General features: G+C 28.4%; 1 protein-coding gene across 1 annotated transcript in view; it reads right to left on the bottom strand.

The window, feature by feature from the left end:
- The window catches only part of LOC113375024, a 50,963-nt gene extending 43,108 nt beyond the window's left edge, over positions 1-7,855 (bottom strand). The window contains exon 1 of the mRNA XM_026614978.1: positions 7,662-7,855. Within this exon, the coding sequence (XP_026470763.1) occupies positions 7,662-7,757 (96 nt within the window). The 5' untranslated portion in view covers positions 7,758-7,855. The remainder of the gene's footprint in view (positions 1-7,661) is intronic.
- Between the last annotated feature and the right edge of the window lie 16,397 nt (positions 7,856-24,252).

Consider the following 24,252-nt stretch of genomic DNA (forward strand, 5'->3'; position numbering starts at 1 on the left):
ATATAAAACCGTTTTATTAATTTTGAAATTTCCGTACTTTTCCGAACTATTTTAAAAATATATCAGATAGGCCAACAATTGAGTAGCCTTCTTAAAAGATGTTGACATTGTTGAAATTGTATGACAAAAGTTCATGAAGTGTTGAGCCTGTCTACTAAAAATTAAAACAAAATGCCATATTTTAACTAATTAACTAAAAATCATGTGCTCTAAACTAAATCTCTGTACTAATTAGAGAACAAAATAAGTTATACTACAATAACAGACAATATTTCAATTGTTAATGAAGAAATAAAACATTTTTAATTTATATAAACTGTTAATACGTATGAAGAAGTGATCATTAATGTTTGTTGAAATCAATGAAATTCCTATAAATGCCTATATCATTGAAAAATCCACCATTCAAAGCATTCAAACCATCAATTTTTTTTATGTTTTCACATATTTATTTATTTATATATAAATAAATATATGAAAACATAAAAAAAAGAAAAAAATGGATGGTTTGAATGCTTTGAATGGCAATTTCGAAACAAAATACACAGACAAATTATATCTGTCCTAAGATATATTCTCATATGGCTTATTTACACCCCCATTGCCAATTCGTCAAGACACAAATGTTTTGGCTGTGGAAGAGGAGATAAGTAAAGAAAATTACTTAAAACTAGAAAAAGAAAATTATTTATTTTTCAAATAGATTGCAGATAGCTTAAGAATTGTATAATCTCAACCACATTTTTAGACTAAAAAACAACAATTTAAAGAATTAACCTAATAGTTTTAAGTTAATTTCTATTGTTATTGCTTAAAGCCTCCATAGTCCATATTTATGGTTTACATAAAAAATAGGAAAACAAAAAATCAGTAATTACAAGAATATATATACAAAAGAAAAACAACATTTTTTTCTGTATTAATGTATTATGTGACTTTCAAGTCATAGCGACCTATAGTGTTCACACTTGTGTGTAGGAAAAAGTTATTTCAAGTTGAAAACACTAGCAAAGGTCATAAATATGAATATTAGTAGACTAAAATTAAGATTTATGCATAATTTCACGAAAAAAACATAATTATTTGGTAGAATATCGAATAATTTGGAATGTGACTTGAAAGTTAAGCAAGCCGCCCATGGAGCATTAATAATTTTTGTAATTTTGTAATAATTATATGTAATATTTTTTTAGCTAGATATTTTAAATTTCATTGTTAAAATGTCTACTATTGGGTAGCTTCATTACTTAATTATTGCACTTTTATCATTTCAATTACTGAATGTCTTTACAAGACAGATTGTCAGTTATATTGAAATAAAATATAAATACCGGTTTATCTGATTGCCAAATTTATTTTATCTGATTGATCTCTACAATAACTACGTATTTTAATGACAAAGCCACATTTGCAAACACTTTAAAAAAGATATATTATAATTATGAAAAATAAAATTTAATTATAATTCTTCTAAAATTATCTTCTAGTTATGAAAAGCAATCGCAAACGCTGTAAAATGAGATATTATATTTTTTCACTCTAATTTTCCAATCTGTAAATTATAGGTCATAATATTTCATAAAAAGAAAAAAATCCATTAATGCTAATTAACAGTTTTTAGTTTGTGCCTTAAATATAGATAGCATTTCACCAAATCAAATAAATAAAGCAAGCTAAAATTATCTTCTAATTATGAATAGCAATCGCAAACGCTTTAAAATGAGATATTATAATCTGATTATGAATCCAGGTTGTCGACCCCTGACATAAGCCGTGCGATTGTAGAGAAGATGACGTTGACCAATGTGAAATCTTCAAGAAGTCGACAATTTCGTTATTTCCTGGTCAACGAACGGTCGCCGGTCGTGAACTTCCGATTATACTATGTATTATATACATACAAGCGTAATTTCACATATTAGTCGGAAACGGTAATGTTCGTACGCAATGCGATGTCAGTAATCGAGGACAAGGATTATGCAGGCGTTTATGCAGTTAAACACTTATAGAGAAGATATTTATATAAAGTCGATAAATGCTGATTTGTATTAGGATTGAGTAAAATTTCATCACACGGAAATATATTCATTTAATTTAACGATAGTTTCACATTGCAAAAATTAATTCATATTCAAAAATATTTTTAATTTAATATCAATTATGGCAATACTAATTATACGTCCAAATTAAAGCAACCGCTCCAAGGTATGTACCGACATGGTTAATTCACCAAGACACCGATACACTCACCATTAGTGAAAAAATTAAAAAGAGTGCCCTTAACTTCAAGAGTAAAATTGACTATCATCCAAATGAACTGATAGCAAGTCTTTACAACACCACATTTAATATAAGACTAAGAAGAATGCAACAACTAAGTTCTAACACTTTAATCAATAATAAGTTGTTCTACCATATTACCTATGATAAGTGTGTGTATGTATGTGTATATGTAGTCTATGTAATGTACTTTGTTTATAATTGTATGTATATATTTGAGTTTCTTTTTTTCTTTATTATACCAAAATTTAATTAAGATATAATTTAGTACATTAATAAAAGATGAACCACTGGTTTTTCTTTTAAAATTCTATGTTATTTGTCAAACTAATTATTCAATGTCTATCTATTTAGACAGATTGTAATTTATAAGAAGCAACGATCATCAAAAGTGTCAACTCTCAAAAGTTTCCATATAGAAGTATTCAAGTGTTATTCCACAGTTTTTATAAATATTATTAAAATAATAACGAATTACTTTTTACTTTATTATTTATTTTTTTTATTTGGTTTAAAAAAAATGAATATATTTATACGAGTCGGTGAGCTTGAGTATTTCGTAATTCAGATGCCACCGAGAATTTAATAGCAGGTATATTATTTATTAAAATTACTAAAACTGAAAAAATGTCTATTATATCATTTTTTGAAACTAATAATATAGAAAAAGTCTATTTCATGCAATAAATTTATTTTATATTGTTTTTGAACTATTTTCTAGCAGGAGTAAAGATCAAGACAAAGTAGAGTCGTTCTATTTCAAATTGATGCGTTGTCCTCTATTTTACTTAAAAATTTAAAATAAAAATATTTTTATAATAACTAACCGCCACAGAAACTCAGTTTATCAACTTAAATGCTCGGATTGTGAATTCATTTACATAGGCAAATAATCCAAAATCTGAGCAAACGCCTACATTAACACAAAAATAATCACAAAAACAGTACACAATATAAAACAATGATAATAGAACATATGAATAATTTGAACCACAGCATAGTTTTTTTAACCCTACAATCTTACATTTCGAAAAAAAATTACTTTAAAGAAGGTCTGTTGAAAGGTTGTTTAACCAATTACCACAAGATCCTGAACAAAAGAAGTGACTACACATCTCTGAACGAAACTAATTCGTGGTTACGTATCAAATTTTTAAGGAAAATAACAAAATGTCATAGTTTTTGGCATTCTTGCAAATTGTCAAATACATGTAAAACCTTCATTACAAGCAAATATATATTTACTTTTAAAAAATGCGACATCTCTATCCCAAACTCAGAATGGTCAATACACTGTGTATTCAATCAATTGAGAAATTAAACTTGCCTCCGATGATCGACATCTCGGTTATGTCGAATTTAATTTCTAAATTAGATATTTTAGAGAAAAGTGATCACTGATACTTAGCGCTTTATTCCAATTATTAATTATTTACATATTAGTCTCAGAATTTCAAAACAACTGATTATGTATGGAACATCATCAGTGGAAAACGTATGGAAAAATAAAGATGTTTTAGACATCTTTAGTTTAATTATTTTTTACTTGATGCTTCGCCTTCCAAAAAATTATTGATACATTTCAACATCAAATTTAAACATTCTCAACATATATATGTATGTATCATTCATATATATGTATGCACCTGTCTATTTGCAAGGAAAAAGTTATATAATCTAAAATAATATGAAATTTCTTCCAATGATAAATGTTACAAGATAAATCGATGTTGCATTAACCATAATCTTCGCAAAATACATTTATTATTTTGTTACGTAAGTTATTACTAGGGCATAATGGTGAGCTCGCAAAATAAAATAAAGTTGAATGACACATAAAAACAATCACTTGGATTGAGAAAAAAGAAAGATGTTTCCATGTTTCGAAACGATTCAATAAAATTACGAAATATAAATTAATATTTACTTTCAATTTAAGTGGTTTACGTAAAACTTAAGTGTGAGAGAATTTTCGAGAGGCTAATATACGAATTTTGCCATAATTATAGTGTTAGATTTAACATATTTTAAAATCCATTAATGCTATTTAGCAGTTTTTAATTTGTGCTCTCTTAAATATAGACTTTAGCAGTTTTTGCTAAATCGAAAGAGCAACGGTCATCAATTAATTATTGACTACAATTTTTATTAAATAAATGTGCAGACACTTTTAACTAACAATTTCAGTTACAAGGTTTGCTGAATAATCATTAACTATTCAATTAGACGAATCTACGCTAAAATTTATTACTTTGGATAGGTGCATTCCAAGTTTCAAGAATTCATGCTAATGTAAAATTTAATTATCATTCCACGCGATCTAACCACACTTAGTAGTGGTATTTTATAAAATATATGAAATGTAACAACATATGTAATTTATAATTGCGATAAGTGATCGCAGTATTATATATATGTACTTATATATTACATTATAATACTGTAATTATAAATAGTTACGTCGAAGAATTATACATATGTAATATGATATCAATTTTTTCATTAATTTATATGAACAAGTTTTAGATTTTTATTATAAAGTAGAAGCAACATTTTATCTTGTCTGTCAACATCGAATTGTTATATTCATTATTTATCATGATATGTATTCAGAGCACAAATGATCATTGATTTATTTTAAATTATTTTTAAGTTAATATTGATCATTAATAGCCCACTGTACTTTTCATAGAGAAGCTTTAAATTTTAATTAGAATTATTTTATATATTTTGTAACATTTTTAACATCTTATGATCCTGTTACACTTAGTATGTTATAAAATCCTCATTAAAAATAGGAACTTGACATGATAGCGCTTAAAACGCATTTTAATCGTATATAACATAGTACCTATAGCATTTCATTGGTATTTTTGTAATATTAAAATTTTTATTATATTCATGGCATATCCCCAAAATTATATATATATATATATATATACATATATATATATATATATATAGGGTTGTCCTTAATATAGATGAATTTCCTTGCTCCCAAGGGCTCAAATGGTTCCAAATTGATAAAAAACAATTCTCTGAAAGTTTTAGCTCTTAATATTGTCTTTTAGATAGAGCGCAATTCAATCAAAGATTTGTATGGAAATGAAAAAAATTTCAAAAATTTTGCAAAGCTTCGAATTTTCAATGAAACATAAATTTTCACTTTTAATTCATTTGTCGCTAAGTTATACTTAATTTTTTTTTTTTAATTTTCAAAATTTTTCCATACTATTTCCATACGAAGTTTGATTTAGAGCTAAAACTTCCAGAGAATTGTTTTTTAAAAATTTGGAACCATTTGAGCCCTTGTGAGCAAAGAAATTCGAAAATGTCCATATTAAGGACAACCCTAATATATATATATATATATATATATATATATATATATATATATATATATATATATATGTATATATATATACGTTTCTATAACAAAAACAATTAGAAATAACCAATTACATTTTCTGCTTCTATTAAATTACAATTATCCGTAATATAAATTAGAACTTTGTCGATGATTAGCAAGTATTACCAGAAGCCATGAGGAAAAGCTGCTTTAAATTATATCTAAGAGGAAGTAATCTTTGTTCTACAAGCATCGTTGAGTTTTGATTTTGATACAATTGTATTTTGCAGGTTTGAAATTTAATTAATAAAATGATATAATAATTTTGTTCGAACAATAAAATTGGCACGAGTTAAGGGGAAATAGTATAACCGTTAAAAATAAGTAATGAACATACTTGGGAAAAATTTGCATATAAGGGATAGTCAAGGCTGTTTCTATCAAAATTTGTGTACTTTATTTTTTATTATAGATTTTAGTTGTATCGTCACCTTTCTAACGTTTATGCAGTGTATTATCAATAATATTAATATTTGCTCTAGCTATAATCTTTTCCCCTTTACATAAAAATAGCAAAATATTTGGAATCTCGAAATAATTAAAATTTCAAATACATTCATGCGAAAATTGTGCATTTGATACATCACACATTAAAATAGTTTTTTTTTAATTTTATTTCAATAGCAATCAGAATACATGACAATTCTATGAGCTATTTAGCTTATGTCATTCACTCGCACACATGCACACGCACTTTCAAACACACATATAAATTTATCTGATAAATATTACATTTGACGTATTAGCCACCGTCCATTAAAATATAGCAGATTTAAATAAAATATATGCATACCATATATGTGTCAAACTCATTTAGTTTTTATTACATTTAATCAGATGCATACGAGTGATGGTTATAATTCAGAGAAAAGAACTTTCTTATTCATTTTATAAAGATTTGGCATAAATATTTATCTAAATATTTTACGGTTTGTTTATTGCATGATTCAAAAGGTTATTAAAATATATTCTTCTCTGCAAGAAGTTTTTCTGAAATTTAATTGCAGAGTATGGTTCTCTGTAAGAACTCTGTAATTAAATTCGTTAAAATACTTTTAATCGAATTCCCTTATATACTGGGTCACAAAGAAATAATATATAGAAGATATGTATATATAATTTGTACCATCTATCCAGATTTTTTAATCTATATAATGTTGATAAATTTTATTAATAGCTCAAAGTCGTAAGAATTAATTTTTTTATATAAAATAAAATATAAAATCGAAAAATAAAAATTGAAAAAAAAAATTTTCTTTAAATGGATTATTTAAACATACGAGTGTTTATTAGTGTATAAATTATGCTTTGTTTGTTTTTCATTTACGTAAAGAGAAATTTTACATACCACATCATTCAACAATTTCCTAAAGCTTCTATTTGTTAACGAACATTTAGAAAAATATAAATAACTTCGAAAATAAGATATCTCTAATAAAAAAAATACTTTAATTTTAGAACTTAATTGTAGCTTCTAAACTACTGACTATACTTTTTTTGTATTTTGAAAAATTATGAGACATTATCCACATACGTTTAAATTTCAATTTTAGATATTTGGAGATTTTTAATATAATTAAGGATTATTTCGCAATTCAAATGCATTTATAATAAGTAAATATGTAGGTATTGAATACTTCGTACTTTTCATAATCACAAGTTTCACCTACAATCCTCGCGACTATTGCATTTACTATCACTTATATAGACATATAATTATTTATAATTATAATAAGCTCTATATTATATTGAAAATTAATTTATATTCAGTCACGAAGGTGTTGCTTCAATTTTCTTTATTTTTTTTCCTAACTTGAAGTTAAGGTGGAAACACGAACGTATGTTAAAATTTGATAGAAATGAAGGAAATAAATGTTTATTTTTATTAGATTATAACATTATTTATATAATTCCTTTTGTGTTAGTTGAATTTAAATTAAAATTTCATGCTAAAAAATTAAATATAACTCACCGGGCTATAATTTAGTTGGAAGGGTGATTGTCCATTGGAGACGTGAATCCACGTGCATAACAATGCAGACACAAAAAGTCGAAATTTTAAATCCATTTTCGCTGAAATTTGTATACAATTCACAATTCGTGAAACATAACAAACTCAAAAGTCTGCAAAGCACCTGATTACAAAATCACTTGTTTATAAAATTATCCCTTTTGTTGCACTTTTGTGTTATTCCGTTCGACTTGAACGACCACGACTTGCAAAAGACACTGCACGGTTTACACTGTGAACGTAGCAAAGTCAGCAATACATTTTATCAATACACCTATCACAAATCCGAACGAAATGCGCGGTTCTGCAAGTGAGAATATTATCCCCTTCTCTTGATAATGCCACCAAGAACGATAGACGAAGCGCCTGTTAACACCAGAATTACTTTGCTTCTTGATTAACATTGTTATCAATTTTATTATTTCAACATAATACTTCATAGCTCCATTCAGAGAATTATTTCCCCTTTTGGCTGGCTGTACTTTTTTGTTGCCGCAGAGATTCAACAATGTCCAAATTCCTCAAACGCTAGAGCTAGAATAAAATAAAATCGTAAAAAAAATTAATATTTTCTACACAAATGCTAAAAAAAAACAAGTAAAATTTAAAAATAAAATAGGATTTAAAAATATAAAATTTTCTGACCCATGATTTCACCTTGTGTCCCGGGTTTACCTAGAAGAAATATTTGGCCAAGATTCTCCCAGATTTTCAAATAGTACTTGACAATAAAATTACATTTGACTATTATGTAACAAGACAACGTATATGCTTATATGAATTAATAATTTAAGAATAAGAAAATTGCCGAATACAAAATTCCAAAGGCGGGTTAAAATAGCCTCTTACATTAATAAATTCGTACTTTTATTTTTAATTTGACAAATATTAACAAAAAGTGCTATTTTTAAATTAATAATGAAGAAAGTTTTATACAAGGTTTAAAAGCTAAAAAACAGAAACTAGAAAATCTTATATTTCTTAATATAACATCATAGCCCGCAGTTCTGATTAAAAAAAATGATTCATTTAAAAAAAAAACTGTCATTTATTGTGAATTTTATTTATTTTAAAATCATATTTAAGTTATTTAGCATAATGGTCGATATACCGGATATCGTCTATAGACGACACCCGTACAAACAGGTTGTCATGCGGGTGTCGCTTATAGGCGACGCTCGTACCGAAAGGGTGAAGGATTTCTAATATATAAATATTTTTATGTATTTATAAAACAAAATTCGAAAATAGCGTGAAACTAAATAGAGCCATTATGTATTGTAACATTTTGCCATTGTAAATCGATATAAATATTTAACCCTTTCCACTCGCATGCCAAAATACGTACTAAATCTGCAATTAGCGATTGGAAAGAGTTAATTTTTCTTTTCGTAGTTAATTGTAAAATCATAAACATTGCTCTATAATTTACCGACCAATTTTACTCATGAATATACTAATAATATGTTGTAATAGTAAGTGCAAAAATTTTATGATTTAATTTGACACTATTTTATGAAACGATATTCACGACATAATTATTGAATATATAAAAATATATAGAAACTATAAAAAATATATGAACAGAGGAAAGGACGAGAAAATCAATATTTTCATATAAACGGGTGTTCCATGGTCTAATAGTTAAGCACACGGACTCGTGTGAACGCGGTCGTGAGTGCTAATCCCGCTCTGAACAACCTGACATCGTGCAGAAGAGATGTCCTTTTTCACATGAAAATATAGATCAAGAATGTATTTCCAATTGAAAATAGACAAGTTGGGCACTGCGGTGTAATATGGCAAAGGAAAATCTCTCACACTATTCTTCCCTAAATCGAGTTAGAAATTCAATCAGGTCACGGGCTTGCCATAAGGCAGTACTACCCATTATAAAGGAAAGTAGATTTTGTTGTAATAATATATCAAGATTCTATATTGGATAATTTCAACCTTCTATAAAAGTATAGGTATTTTACTTGTTGCTAGTTTTACTATTCGATTGTAATAAACCTTGATTATGATGATGTATAACATGCTCATGCATGATTGTACAAAAATATCATTTTATTATTAAACTTTGAATTTTTAGTATCCGTTCAGATATGAGCATTTTGCATTATACTAACAACTTTTTGATTAGTTATATAATACCATAATTAATTTATATAATACCGAAATCCAGACGGTATAGAATGCATCGTAAAATTTTTAATAATCCTAAAACTTTTACTAAAATCTAATATTTTCAACCAATTTAATTATGAAAAGCCATAAATAAGGCAATCACCAGCTCCGTTACTAATATGAAGAAGGCGTGCGGTTTTCTATGTTCTGTGCAAGCCCGGTTTGTGATATTAATAACATCGCGAAGAAATTTTTTTAAGAAGCTTCTTTTCGAACGTACCTTTCTCTTTCCGCGCGATATTCAAACACCTCTATTTCGCGACACGATACATGCGTGTCTTCCGCAAACGCTGGCTGCAGGTCTCTTGCGGCCGCCTGGAACAAAAAAATGTGCTGTACTAGTATAGGAAAGTTGAACAATTGTGATATATGGCACACTCTTAATTATTATTTAACATATTCCGTGAACGCGTGCGGTTTTTTAAAATAAATAAAACTATTCATAATGTTTTTGCAATAATTTGCGGTTGTAATTGTCTTTGGTTGTTGCGACACTTTTTTTTAAGATTTTGAATTTTACACAACGAATTCTCATATTGCGTGAGAACTCGGACTAGTTGTTAAGTTTTATGATTATGATTTTTAAATTTGTATATCATTGATGATATTGGTTATATTCATTATGTTAGAAAATTTGTATTTATAATTTTCTTTACTACGCATGTTATTTCTGTTATATTAGTATCCATACAATTATGGCAATATAATGATTAAAGCTTTAGTATTCCAATCAGAATTTTGCAGGTTCGATACCCACGGAGAATAGCCTGATGGCAAGCAGTAATAACATCAATTTTTACTTAAAAATACAGACGAAAATATGTTTCCAAGTGAAAATGGCCTTTACCCGGCATTGCTGCTTCAAATTAAAAAAACATCAGTATTAGAGAAATTCTAACAATAAAATAAATGAAGTGATGAGGCAAAAGTTGATTTGTCTTTTTAAGAAAAACCAGGTAGGGGAGACTGGGTACGGTTGTTCCAGATAAGGATAGTGACAGTCGGCTAAAATATATTGATTTTAATATAGGGTCCAAAGGGAAAAAGATGAAGTATGATTGTTGGAATAAGTTCTCATTATTACTTTCAGTCATTGCCTTACATTAACATGATCTGTAGACCGCATTGCTTTTAAAGTGCCAAAAGTAAGTTTTTATATTCGAACTATTTTAACCATAATTGTTAATTATATACAAATAGATAACTTTGTTTGTTATTTTGCTGTAAGTTGAACATTTGTAGTTATTTACCAGTAATTAGGTTTTATTTTTAGATAATTTAGCTCAGTCATAATGATGATGTGTTTTCAAAAGAGTGCGATTATTAAGTCAAAAGAGGGCAGTATTTGAGTATTTCCACGTACAAAAATGCTCAAATTACCATTTAATTTAATTTTCTCTCAGCTAACTAGTAAATTTAAAAAAAATTTGATGATCAAAAAAAGTGGCACAACCGTACCGTATTCTTTACTTCTTATACTTAAGAAGTATTATCACAACAAATCACAGAAACTTACGTTCTGATTTCTGTTCAAATAATAAAAATAAAAATAGATAACGTTCGAAAAGGTAAAATAAATATAATTTCACTGTAATTAGCAACTTCTCTAGTACTTACTTCCATCTCATTACATGACCATATATTAGAATATTAGAAAAATATATTACGGTTGTGATACTATATTGTTATATAGTTTTAACTTCCCGTAGAGTAAGTTATTGTAATCGTCCAAAAATCGAAATTGAACATTTTGGCATACCTCATAAAAAATGGATGTGATGTGTGTGTGTATGTATGTGTGGATACAATTTTTTGTCCACGTTTTCGGGCGCATGGATCAACCGATTTGAATGTTTCAAAAAACATTCGAATCCTATCGATAGGAAGATGTGCTGATTAGTTTTTGGCAAAGGCAGGTCCAGCCGTTCCGAAGATACAAGCAAAGAGTGCAGAAAATAGAAATCGAGTTTCTGAGAGATCGGAACATCCGATTTGAATGATCCAAATAACATTCAATTTGTAATGACGGGGAAAAGGGTGATTGGTTTTTGGCAAAGGCAGGTCCAGCGGTTTCGGAGATACAGGGCTAAATGTGCAAAAAATAGCAGTTTTTGAGAGAACTAAGCGTCCGATTTGAATGATTCAAAGAAATTTCTGCTCTCGAAAATAGGAATCGAGTTTTTGAGAGATCGGAACATCCGATTTGAATGATCCAAATAACATTCAATTTGTAATGACGGGAAAAAGGGTGATTGGTTTTTGGCAAAGGCAGGTCCAGCGGTTTCTGAGATACAGAGCTAAATGTGCAAAAAATGGCAGTTTTTGAGAGAACTAAGCGTCCGATTTGAATGATTCAAAGAAATTTGTCTCAATTTTTTTTTTCAAAAAATATTTTTTTTTGTATATAGAAAATAATTCTGATTTTAATTGTAATTTTGACTTAAGTTCTAATATACTTTAAACAAAAATCTTCAACTTTGCAATTCTTTCTTCAGTTTATATAATTCTTATAAATACTAGACAATGTTACAGTATTTATTTATAAGGTTGTCAAATATCTCCCCTCCGCTTTTTTGTATTATAAACCAAGAGCAAAAAAGCGGAAGGGAGATATTTGACAACCTAATATAATAATCTATTTGAAAACATTTAATATTCTTAGAACATTTCGTTACGGTACGGGAAGTTCCAGCAATTTGCCTTAAGGCACGATGCCATACACACCACTAGTTAATACTTTAATTCTGCTATCATAATTGAATTAACATTTTATATTATTTATTTCCATTGATGAGCTAAATGTCATTTTGATTGCAATTTTTATGTTGGTTTGACAAAGCAACCACAGTTCGCAACGAACCCAAAACTCAATTGCAACGACTTAATACGAATTATTGTTATCAAAATTCAAGCTTCATAATTACTCAATTTACAACCAAATCTACAGACGTTTAACAAGATGTAAACAGAGATCTCACAGCTTGATAGTTCTAGATGAATTAAAATTTAACGGAGCTCTTAAACGATCCGCGGCGTAATATTCAACAAAGCGAAAATGAGTAAACAAAATATTTCCGGTACCAAAGTTTTCATTATTTGTTTGCTTTGGCGCAAAAGCCGGCACTCTCTCTAAATTTCACTGAAACCGGCGAACGCATTAGACATTCAACAAGTCTGTTTGCTTTTCTAGTTGACATTATAATAATTGAATATTAATACCCACGTATTTCAGAAAATCGATAATAAGAAAAAGTAATGTAAGTATTACAGATGAAAATAGCAATATCCTATATCAGGTACGTACTTTGGGTCAGAATGATGTCACTGAAGTAATTATTGATATTTGAATTTTGTATTAAAAGTAGTAAAGTGACTACATATATCATACTATCATATGAATACCAATTTTATAACACAATTTCAATTCTATTTGAAAAGTGTCGATTATTATTACATTACATTACATTAAGTGTTTTTCATGATAAATTATTTTTATAGTATTGGCTTATGCAATATAAAAGCAGTTTGTAACCAAAGCTAAGAAAATAAGATGTATAAAATTTAAATTTGTCTGAATAACACTTTACCCATAAATATACTAAATGCATTATCACATTGGGGCACAAAGTTTCAATTTAACTTTAAACTAATCATATCACAACAAATAACACATGTCAAATAAACAACTACAGTAGAACTCCAATTATCCGAATTAATGGGGACCGGGACCCATTCGGATAATCAAATATTCGGATAATCGGAGTTTTTTTTTTAAAATTGCCATTGGAGAGAAAAAAAGTTATGTTTTGATATTGCACTATTTTTTTTATTGAATTAAATGAAAGAAACATGATATTTTCACATCTTTTAAATATAAATAAAATGTACTTATGTACAAGTTTAGAAATAAAAATCATTGCTTTTTAAACATCTCCGTCAATGTAAGCTGTTTTAACTGTAACTTAGACTTTTTTTGGACAATTTTTTTTCTGAAAGTGATTCGGATAATCGGCGATTCGGATAGTCGGAGTTTGGATAATTGGAGTTCTACTGTACCTGAATATGTGCAGTAAAACTCCCAGCTAATTTATCATTGTAAAAATGTGTTTTTTGCTGTAATTTTTTAAATTTTTTTTTTTTTTTTGGGGAGAAAGGGGCAAATATGACGGCAAAAAGCAACCAGATTCAATGTCTTATTTTCAAATATAAAGAGATTTTACGAAATAATAGCTACAATATTCAACCAACGCAAAGTATAAATTTCATGAGTACATTTTTCACAGAAATAACACTGCATATAACCTTTATCTGGTATTTCGTGAGTAATATTCATCGGCAGAGTTGGAATGACTACTTATTTAATTTATCTCTTGTAAAATTGCGCTTTGAGTTAATTTGTTTTTTTATTAACTTCCCGAAGGAGAAGTTTATGTTTTCATCAAAAAATCCGAATAGCTAATTTTATGTTTTCTCGACGTTTCAAGCCATTTTCAATCGAATGAGACCAAATTTGGAAAAAGTATGTATGTGTGTGAACAGATTTTTTGCCGTAAATCGACGTTTTCTCAAAAACGGTTCGACCGATTTCAAAAATTTAAAAGCCATTCGATGTATCTCGATGAGGACTAGCGTTTGTGCGACGATCTGCCGAGCCGTTTCTTTGTAATTTGAAAAAAAGTGTTAAACGAATTGGACAAAATCCACATTTAAGCTCATACTACCGAATCGATTTTGAAAAATAAAAAACTGTTTGAAAGATATTAGTTGCGAATGATACTGATTATTAGTTTTAGGTGAAAATCTACCGAGCCTATCGAGTTTTCTTTGTAATTAACTGTTGAAAAAAAAATTAAGCCGTTTTTTATGGAACTTTTTTTGGCGATATATATCATGGTTTTATAGAGCTTACTAAAATATTATGGCATTACGACAAGTAGTTTAACTTCAAAAATTCACCAAAGTTTGAGAAAATGAATAGTTTTTTTGACGTTTGTTAAAATAAAAATTAGATGATTTTCTTGGTATAATGATAGATTACTTGGTCTTAATGAACATACTAAACCATTAACGTCCTACGAAAATTGGTTCAATTATAAAAATTATTGATTTCTGAAAATTAGCTTTTAGAAAATACTGCGCGTTAACGTGTTCGTTCGTTTTCAAATATGTGTAATAAATCCTCTCGGAATATTCTAATCACTTAAAAATTAATTTGTTTATTATTGATTACGTCGATTATTTACACATATCGGGAAATTCATGTAACATGCCTCAAGGCAAAATACCAGTACCAACTATTTATATTATATGTTTTAGTTTTGTCCACGGAAAACGGTCAAACTGAGTCTGAAAACGTGTGTTTATCAAATATGATTTAAACATTATTTAGTTATATTTTTAATAACTGAATGACCGACGGATACCTGTCAAAAAACTTATCTCCGTCTTCATATTTCCCATGAATCGGTCCCAAAACGCGTCATGCAAAAAAGCGTATTTTGCGGGATATGGACAGTAAAGTGCAGAATCCGGCATAAAGTAGCGTATTTGTAGTATTAGTAAAATGGTATTCATAAAGATCATCTTAACAGGGTTCTACTGGTAATATAATTGGGCGTGTGTGCGTACAACTACATTTGATATTGTAATCCATGGTATTGCCATATTATCACTATTGTAAGCTTTCAGACTTTATAAAAAACGAAACACAAAATGTTCATCAATATCCAATGAAGCCTCTATATTTATTCATAGCTAATGACCATAACACCGACTTCTATAAAAAAAGTTCACTCATTTTCTCCTGGCAAATTTTCTTTTCAAGAACGCGCTTATGGTTTAGTGTCAGGTTCAGCGATCATGATCATTAAAAACACGTTTTAATTAATCCAAATAATAAGTACAATCTAAATTGTCCATAATAGGAGACGTGTGAGAATTGGGCCACACGGCTCGGAGAACAACAACTAATTATAATAATCTAGCTTGGCGATTGTTCGCGCGATAGCCGACGGATAAAAACTCCAAACAGACACCTATGCAGTGATATACCAAATGTAGTGACGGAGTCGGTGGTAAAACGCCCAAATTGATGATTCAATGGAAATCGTTTTACTTTAAAATAATTCACGTTCACATTATATTTAAACGTACATATTGTAAAGATTTCATACTGTTTAAGAATAAATTTATTTTTCACTATCTTGTTGACAACCAAGTAATTTCGTTTTTTGTTAAAAAATCAAAGACATGTTTTTCTATGAAACTAAATGAATTTTTGTATCGTCCAGTTTCATCATGAACTTTTTGTCATCTTTCAAGCAGCATCATCATCTCATTTTCATAAATGAGATGATGATAGGTATTGGAGCACACATTTGTGTAGATAGATTTAAACAAACACATAATACTCTTTTTGGTCAATCACTTCAACTGTATCTTTTAGTTTTGAAGAAACGTATTTCACTATCTACATTTATTTTGTGTAATTGTTTTTGAATATAAATTACTACGAAAAAATGGAATAATCAAATAGTGTAAAAAATGTTTTTAAAGTTGTCTAACCAGTAATAGAAGTTCAGAATCTACTACTAAAGGACTTACTTTATTCATAATGTTAGGTTGTTAGGTAGACAATTAATTGCGATTTTCAGTTTAGATGGTTTCAATTGAATTTGTAGGTTTGTTGACATGGTCTTAAAGTAAAATACCTTTTGGATAGTAGGCAGTTTAGATCTTTATCAGTAGAAAAGAGTTTCTTGATCCATTGGGTAGTATCAAAATAGTAGAAAAATCAAATCGTGAATTTTTGTCATATTTTGCCTTCTCATTTTTGCAAAGGTTAAGAGTCATCTTGAACTCACAAAAAGTTATGAGCTGTTTATGGCGACAAAGCCTTGAAAAAACGGCATCGGCAACCAAATTTTGTGCAGGTGGAATGAAAAACGTCTCTGGTCGTCCAGCTGAAGTTGATTACAAAGGATAGACAGTTCCTTTAATTGTTATTACCAACCGAATGCTCATTCTGATGTCTGTATTAAATAACTAACCAAGTTAAACAATGCAGTTAAAAAAGCCATTATTGACATCATACAACTTTGGTCACTCGGCAAAAATTGAAGCAAAAAACGGAGCATGTTTCGAATGTTTTATCACATTTGCCATATATTCTTGACCTAGCATCTTTTAATTACTTGTTGTTTCGATCTCTACAAAACTTATGGAATAGTTAACAATTCATTGATTTGATGGTGTCAAATTGTACCTGGTTTAGTTTTTGCTAATAAAAATCATAAGTGTTATGAAAATGACACATTTGCCACGATGACACGATTTACTACCGATTTTTAGGCTTAAAATATGTGTTGACCCATTTGTCATTTATATTCCATTTTATGGAAAATTTTTGACCATAAGGCGACCTGTAACACAAATTTTTATGTAAACAGGGGTTTTACGATGCCTCGACCTCGCAACCACGAGATTTCAAATTAAAATCCCGCTACTTACATCCTGATATCAAGCTGTAGTAATAACCATTATGACTTAAAAACATAAACATTAATAAGGTTCCAAGTAAAACTAGTGTTTTGGAACTTTGCAGCATATATCACATTACAGTCAGAGAAATGTAAAATTTTCATCATAAAAGAAGACAAGTATTAAATTGTCATCTTATGAAGATATGTATTTGAAAACAACAGCACATACAACACTGAAAAGAGTTCTAATTGCTGTTCAAATAATGATAAAAAATATACACGCCGTCTAATAATATACACGATTTTCATCATAATTATTTATAACAGTAGAATTTGTCAAAAAAATGGATTAAAATTTAATATAAATATAAATGCGTTATATCATACTAACTATAATTTCCATTTTTAGCACCTAATATTTAAAAGTGTTTTTTTATAAAACTCTTGAATAATTATTTATTCTTTTATATATGTGAAATAAATACTATTTACTAAAGCCGTCGCATTAAATCGTATATGGTGAGATACACTATCTTGTGTGTAAAGCATTAGTTAGATGCATTAAATTGCAGGCGATTGTGGCGTAAAATTGCTAACAATAGACAAAAAGCAAAGCTGGATTAAGGTATTGCATTAAATTTTATTCTTGTAATACTAATGGTAATTGAATGTTGGATAAAACAAATTAAGCCATCGACTTTTAATAAACGCCGGTGAGGCAAATACTTATTAACACTGTGATCTGGAGCGATTTATTATTGAATTGGTTCCAAATGATTATAGCCTATTAGATTCATAAGAAATATTTAGATCAAATGTTGATTGTTGTTGGCATTTAATTAATTACTGGTGTATTGACTGTATCACGCACACACACATACACACACACACACACACACACATATATATATATATATATATATATATATATAATTTAGTTGAGTCTTGGATTTGTACATGATGTGATAAACTTCAAACAATAGTAATAAAACAAAGACTAGTATTTATTGTCATTGTCAACGCTTATTATTTGGTTGATTTTGTTAAAATTAAAAAAAATGATATCATATATTTACTTACAAAAAAGCTAAATCTAAATATGGCGAAGGAACTTAATACTGAGAATCTTTGGAACATTTGTTATCAAAATAAGCATTTTTTCTAATACAGATTTAATGAATAATTTATAGTGGTATAATGGCATATTTTTTTTCAAGTTACGTTAACCATATTTTTAATTTTCTTTTTTACAATAATCCTGTATGTATATATTTTATTCTCAATAACTGTGTTAACACTTTCCATTAGATTTAACTTGCAATCTACATTATTTTGTTTTTGTAATTAGTTAACACCATCAATCGTGTTTTTCAGGTAAAGTAACTTTACTAAAGAAAACTTTACTTTATTATTTTAAGGTTAACTTTACTAAAGTTAACCTTGAAATAATAAATTATAAACAAATAAATATTTTTAATCGAGTAGATGTTTATTTACAAATCTTACGCAACTGCAGTCATTTTAAGACTTAATATGAACATTCAAAAAATTTCGCAAAAAGACATGTTTGCGGTGACGCGGTTACAATTTTTGTTATATGACATGGTAATGATTACATATAATTTAATATTATGATTAAATGGTATATAATTTTAAATAAATAACGTAATGACAAATGTAAGTCGTCAGAATTACGTTAAAGTTTATATGTGATATATGTGGTAACAGTTAAATGTGTAAGTTCGCATCTTTGGTCAGTTTCTTTGTATTCATATTTTATTATTTTTCTCATGATTAGTTATTATATAATTAGTTAGTTGTTAATAATAGGTATAAGATTATATGTTTATCAGTGAGTGTTTTAATTATTTGGGAAATATGGATCCAAAAATAAAGTAAATAAAAACTATACAATACTAACGTACGAACGTTATACTAACGTAAGAACTTCATTTTTTATCGAAATTTTTATCGTAGACATATATAATGATTGAAATAAAATCTTACCATTAAATATTACATTAAACTTGAATTTCTAAAAAGTTGTGCAAAAATCTGAATCTTTCTTGTTGATATTATTTAATATTAATTTTGAAAATTTATTACCTCGATGTTATGAATTGATGTTGAAATTCTGAGCCGAGAACCCTAACTTATTATAAAGAATCATTGGTGCAATACATTCTGAGAACAAAAACAACAGAATTTATTATAACAATATATAATAGTAAGTAAAAATTAACGATATAACTCAAATATTTTACTCGAAGCAGCAAGCTTCAAGTATATATATTTTCAAGTGAATATCGAATTCATTAATGTTTGACATTAGGCTCTCCGAAGAGGGTATCGATCCTGATTGGATGCCCATAGCTCTGACCACTGAAGTAGCATAGTGACTGAAAATGTACATTATACTTAGTTGCTGATAATCCAATGATGGAAAAATATTACATGTCATATTAACAATACACAGTATGAAATTAATTGATAAAGTGAAGAAATTCGAAATGATATATTTCATCGCAATACTGCATCTAATTAAGATAACGAAGTTTGAGAACAATGCGTCTGGTTTGATTCATACGCACACTTTAGATACGAATCTTATATTCTCCGAACAAAAACGAAAGTTTTACCTGAAACAATGCAAAGAACGCGTAATATATACACGCTGATGATGCATATATATCTCATACAATGACCTTTTGATGACTCAAATGTCAGCTGGAAGAGTTTTCCCCACAAATTGTCTAAACGCGGATGTGAGATGCTTTTTTTATTTAAGAAAAAAAAAACGCTTTTTTAACGGAACTCTCAGTGCTCGAGTTTGACCAGCACTCTAATAGAATGTAAGTTGAATACGATTAATTTGTTTTCGTAAATAATATAGTTTATTGATGTTGAATTGCTACAGTTTAGATTTTATTGTATCTGCATTTTTGGGCAGTAATTAGCACTTAATACAGTTCTATGAGCGGTTGTGCTCCAAGGTTTCGCTGCTTTATTATTAGATGGCAACTCAGTGGTCTATCTATATTTGATATATATTTTGACCTTAAAATTAATCTAAAATAGATCATATATTTCAATTTGAAAAATTACGATATTCAATCCATATATTTTATATCCTGATTATTTAAAGTTTATTTGTGATACACATTTTATGAGATAATGGTGGTGGAACTGACCCGCTCTACTCATACCAATTTTTAATTTCACTCTGAACTCATGATTTGGCTGAAATATCCATGAAAATGTGGGAAAGTTCACCCACCATTTACACAATAAGTTAACGCGGTGCTATTTATAATGATCAGTAGGGGGAAGTCCCGTAACGCCGTACGGCACCAAGCACCGGACACTCTATTTAACACGTATTATTTAAGCGAGTATAAATCTTTTCATTTCAAAATACAAGTGAAGGGGGCATGGGGGATACACGGGTACAGAATCACGCGCCAAGCTTTGCCTGTAACGCACATGGCCACGGCGAGAGAAACCCTTTCCTGTTTTAGGCGCATAATCACCGCGTCACCTAAATATCAATGGAAGTAATTCTAGCATATTTATGCATTTACATTTGAGTGGTATGCAAAGATTAAAGTTGTACTTAATTGTTATCCGTAAAATGGTAAAATATTATTAGATCTTTAACCAATTTTAGTAGGTGCCACCAAATGAACGAAAATGTCTGTTCCTTAGCACCGGACACTAAGTCGTCCCTTAGTGCCGCACAGTAAACATATTGATATTTCTTGTAAGAATTTACGTAATTTATTCCAATTATTTAATTTTGTACTGTATGAGTGCTAAGGGTCACTATATACCCCCATATTTCGTATTTCCTAGTAGAAGAATGAAAAGCTTATGGTGAACGCAACAGCTGAGAGCTTCGGTGTCGCCCAGCCAAAAGGGTGGATAAATAGTGACTTTTTTTACAATATCTAAGAATATTAGTCAAAGACACATATGTGCAAACATTCCAAATTGTGGAGATGGCTACATATGTGATCAATGCGGGTTACTTTGAAATGTCCGGTACTAGGTGCCACTGTTTAAAATCATATTTTTTGATACTAAAGTTCGATTGATAGTATTAATTATTTTTAGCAAAGATTGCGGTTTTGTTAATTTAGTTTGATTTCTAACTTTGTTCTCTAACATAAATCATAATTAACATTTCGTATAATATTTCGCCACTAGGAGACTTTCCCCTACTTTATTATCTATTATATTATATTATCCACAAACATTGCAAAATGTTATCAATCTAATCGTTAGAAATATTTTATCAATCGTTGAAAGTATCCTTATCAATAATAATTATTAAAAATAAAATTATTATCATAATCTTCTTAAATATACCATACCAATATACAAAATTCTTAAAATACATTACCATTTGTTAACATGAATTCATGAGAAAATCGCGAAATCATCTAATATTATAGCTAGTTGGAAGCAATATCGCAAGATATCTAATTGTTAATGTTATATTGAAACGGCAATAAATAATTTATATCAATTTAGGATAAGATTCGGAACCATGATTCAAACTATACGATAAGTATTTTGTATTTCGTTACGCTTGCGGCATAAATATTTAATTCGCTGTTTGCATATCTCATCCTTCATATCTCGGAAGAATTCCAAATACAACATCTATTTGGGAAATCTCATCATATGAGTCTGCTATAGCCCGCGGCTACTAAGATGAACATACATCACTACTCGGAAACTTTCTTCTTGCAATGAATACATTACCAAGAGTTTTGTTTGCACAAGCAACTGGATTTTACTAATTATTTGAGTAGGTTAATGTCTTAAAAGTCATTTACTACCGTAAAGATATCAAATAGTATTATACATTGCGTAAATAGATATTTGCGCAAGCGAATTTTTGTATAGACAAGTAATTTATTAATATTGTATTCTATTATAAGTTATTGTATATACAGAACACACACACACACACACACACACATATATATATATATATATATATATGTGTGTGTGTGTGTGTGTGTGTGTGTGAGCGTGTGTACTAAGCATAATCATCAAAATGAATGCAACTAGATCGTACCTATTCTGCAAAAAGAGTGCAGAATAGAATGTAAAATAATAGGACTAAAAGTGAATGTAAAATAAAAGAACTAAAAGGATTAGGAAGAAGAAGAATGCAGATGATTGTGACTTACACAAGAAGAAAAAACGCAGAAAATTAAAAAAAGCTCAAGATCAGTAGTCCTGGAAACAGAAGTTTGAAATGAAAAATGCATAAAGTGGATGAAAAAGTGATTAATGGTAACAAAATGGTGATGGAATAATGAACAGGGAGGGGAAAAGAAATCTTTGTTTTGTGTGGCCTCACACCATGGACCTGAACTTATATTCAGTTATACAGCTAAAATTTAATTATTTAATAATAAAATAAAACATTTTATTAATATCGCATTAGCATTAAATAATAATTGTTTGAGTAAGGAGAAAGTATTTCGATAATAAAACATCAGCAATCAAATGAATGATTTTTTCTAATTTAAGCAAAGATATTCATAATAAAAAGCATAAGATGTATACAAAACATTTGGTCAACGTATAATGTACACACGCTTATATATATATATATATATATATATATATATATATATATATATATATATATGTATTATATATATATATATATATATATATAAATATATAAATACATGTATATATATATATATATAAATATATAAATACATTGTATATATATATATATATATATATATATATATATAATACATGTACATTTAATATTTCAGAGTTCTGTAGTTGATAATTCTAACGTTTTGATATACAATCTTCAGTCCTGGCCTAATTAATATGTAACATATTTTACTGAACTAAACAATTACTAAATATTATTTTGCAAGTTGATGTGTTTTAAAAAAGAGTGACCGAAGTAAACTGTTACAAAGTTTAAAGTCATTTTCTTTACACGGAACATAACATGAGATTGTGAGCCAAAACGTTTGCAAAAATAAAAATTCTCTAAAACATTTTCCTTTTTATGTAATACAATATAATATAGGGTATAGCGGGGCTTAAAAGTTCGCAGATAAAAAGATCCAACACCAATATCTCAAAAACAAGAACATTTAAAAAGAATTGTTCGGACGTATTTTTGTTTATTTATATTGGCCATGAAGGTGACAATCTTCATGGCATTGAGTTTTACACGGGTTGGTTGTTACCCCTGGTAGAAGGGATAGCAGGTAGTTTAATGGGACTAATTGTTCACTTCTAAAAGTAAAGTCCGCGAAACATGTATAATAAATAATAAATAAATATATCTTCTTTCATTATAACTTAGTGACAAACCAGTGATTGTAATAAGAACTGCGACAAATACATACAAATACAAAACAAATCAGTGTCAAATATAGCCCACAGCTACAAGGGTTAAACTATAAACTGCTGAGTAATCGAATGAAAATTTTAATAAATACCATAACTACGTACATAACTACAAGAATTAATATTGTTTTTTGGAAGTAGATATTAGTTGGAAGTAGATGGAAAAAATACGGCTAGAAACTGCCAAAGACAAAAGTTTTTTTTGAATTATTCAAATCGGTTGATTCGTAAACAAAAATATGTATTCAAACATACACATACACACACATACATCCATTTTTTGTAAGGTATGCCAAAATGTTCAGGAACCTCTGAAACGTAAAAATATGCAAAAATGTTTATTCTCGATTTTTTGCGATTACTATAACTTACTCTATGGAAAGTTAAAACGTAAGTTGAGTAAAAGAAAACAATTTGACTAGAGCTAAATCAACTAAATTGTATTCTAACTCTACTGATGAAAATTTCTGACAAAGTACTAG

The sequence above is a fragment of the Ctenocephalides felis genome, unplaced genomic scaffold (genome assembly GCF_003426905.1).
Source record: "Ctenocephalides felis isolate EL2017-DRISC unplaced genomic scaffold, ASM342690v1 CF-g0.4_SCAFFOLD_01886, whole genome shotgun sequence".
In the NCBI taxonomy this organism is placed as follows: Eukaryota; Metazoa; Arthropoda; class Insecta; order Siphonaptera; family Pulicidae; genus Ctenocephalides; species Ctenocephalides felis.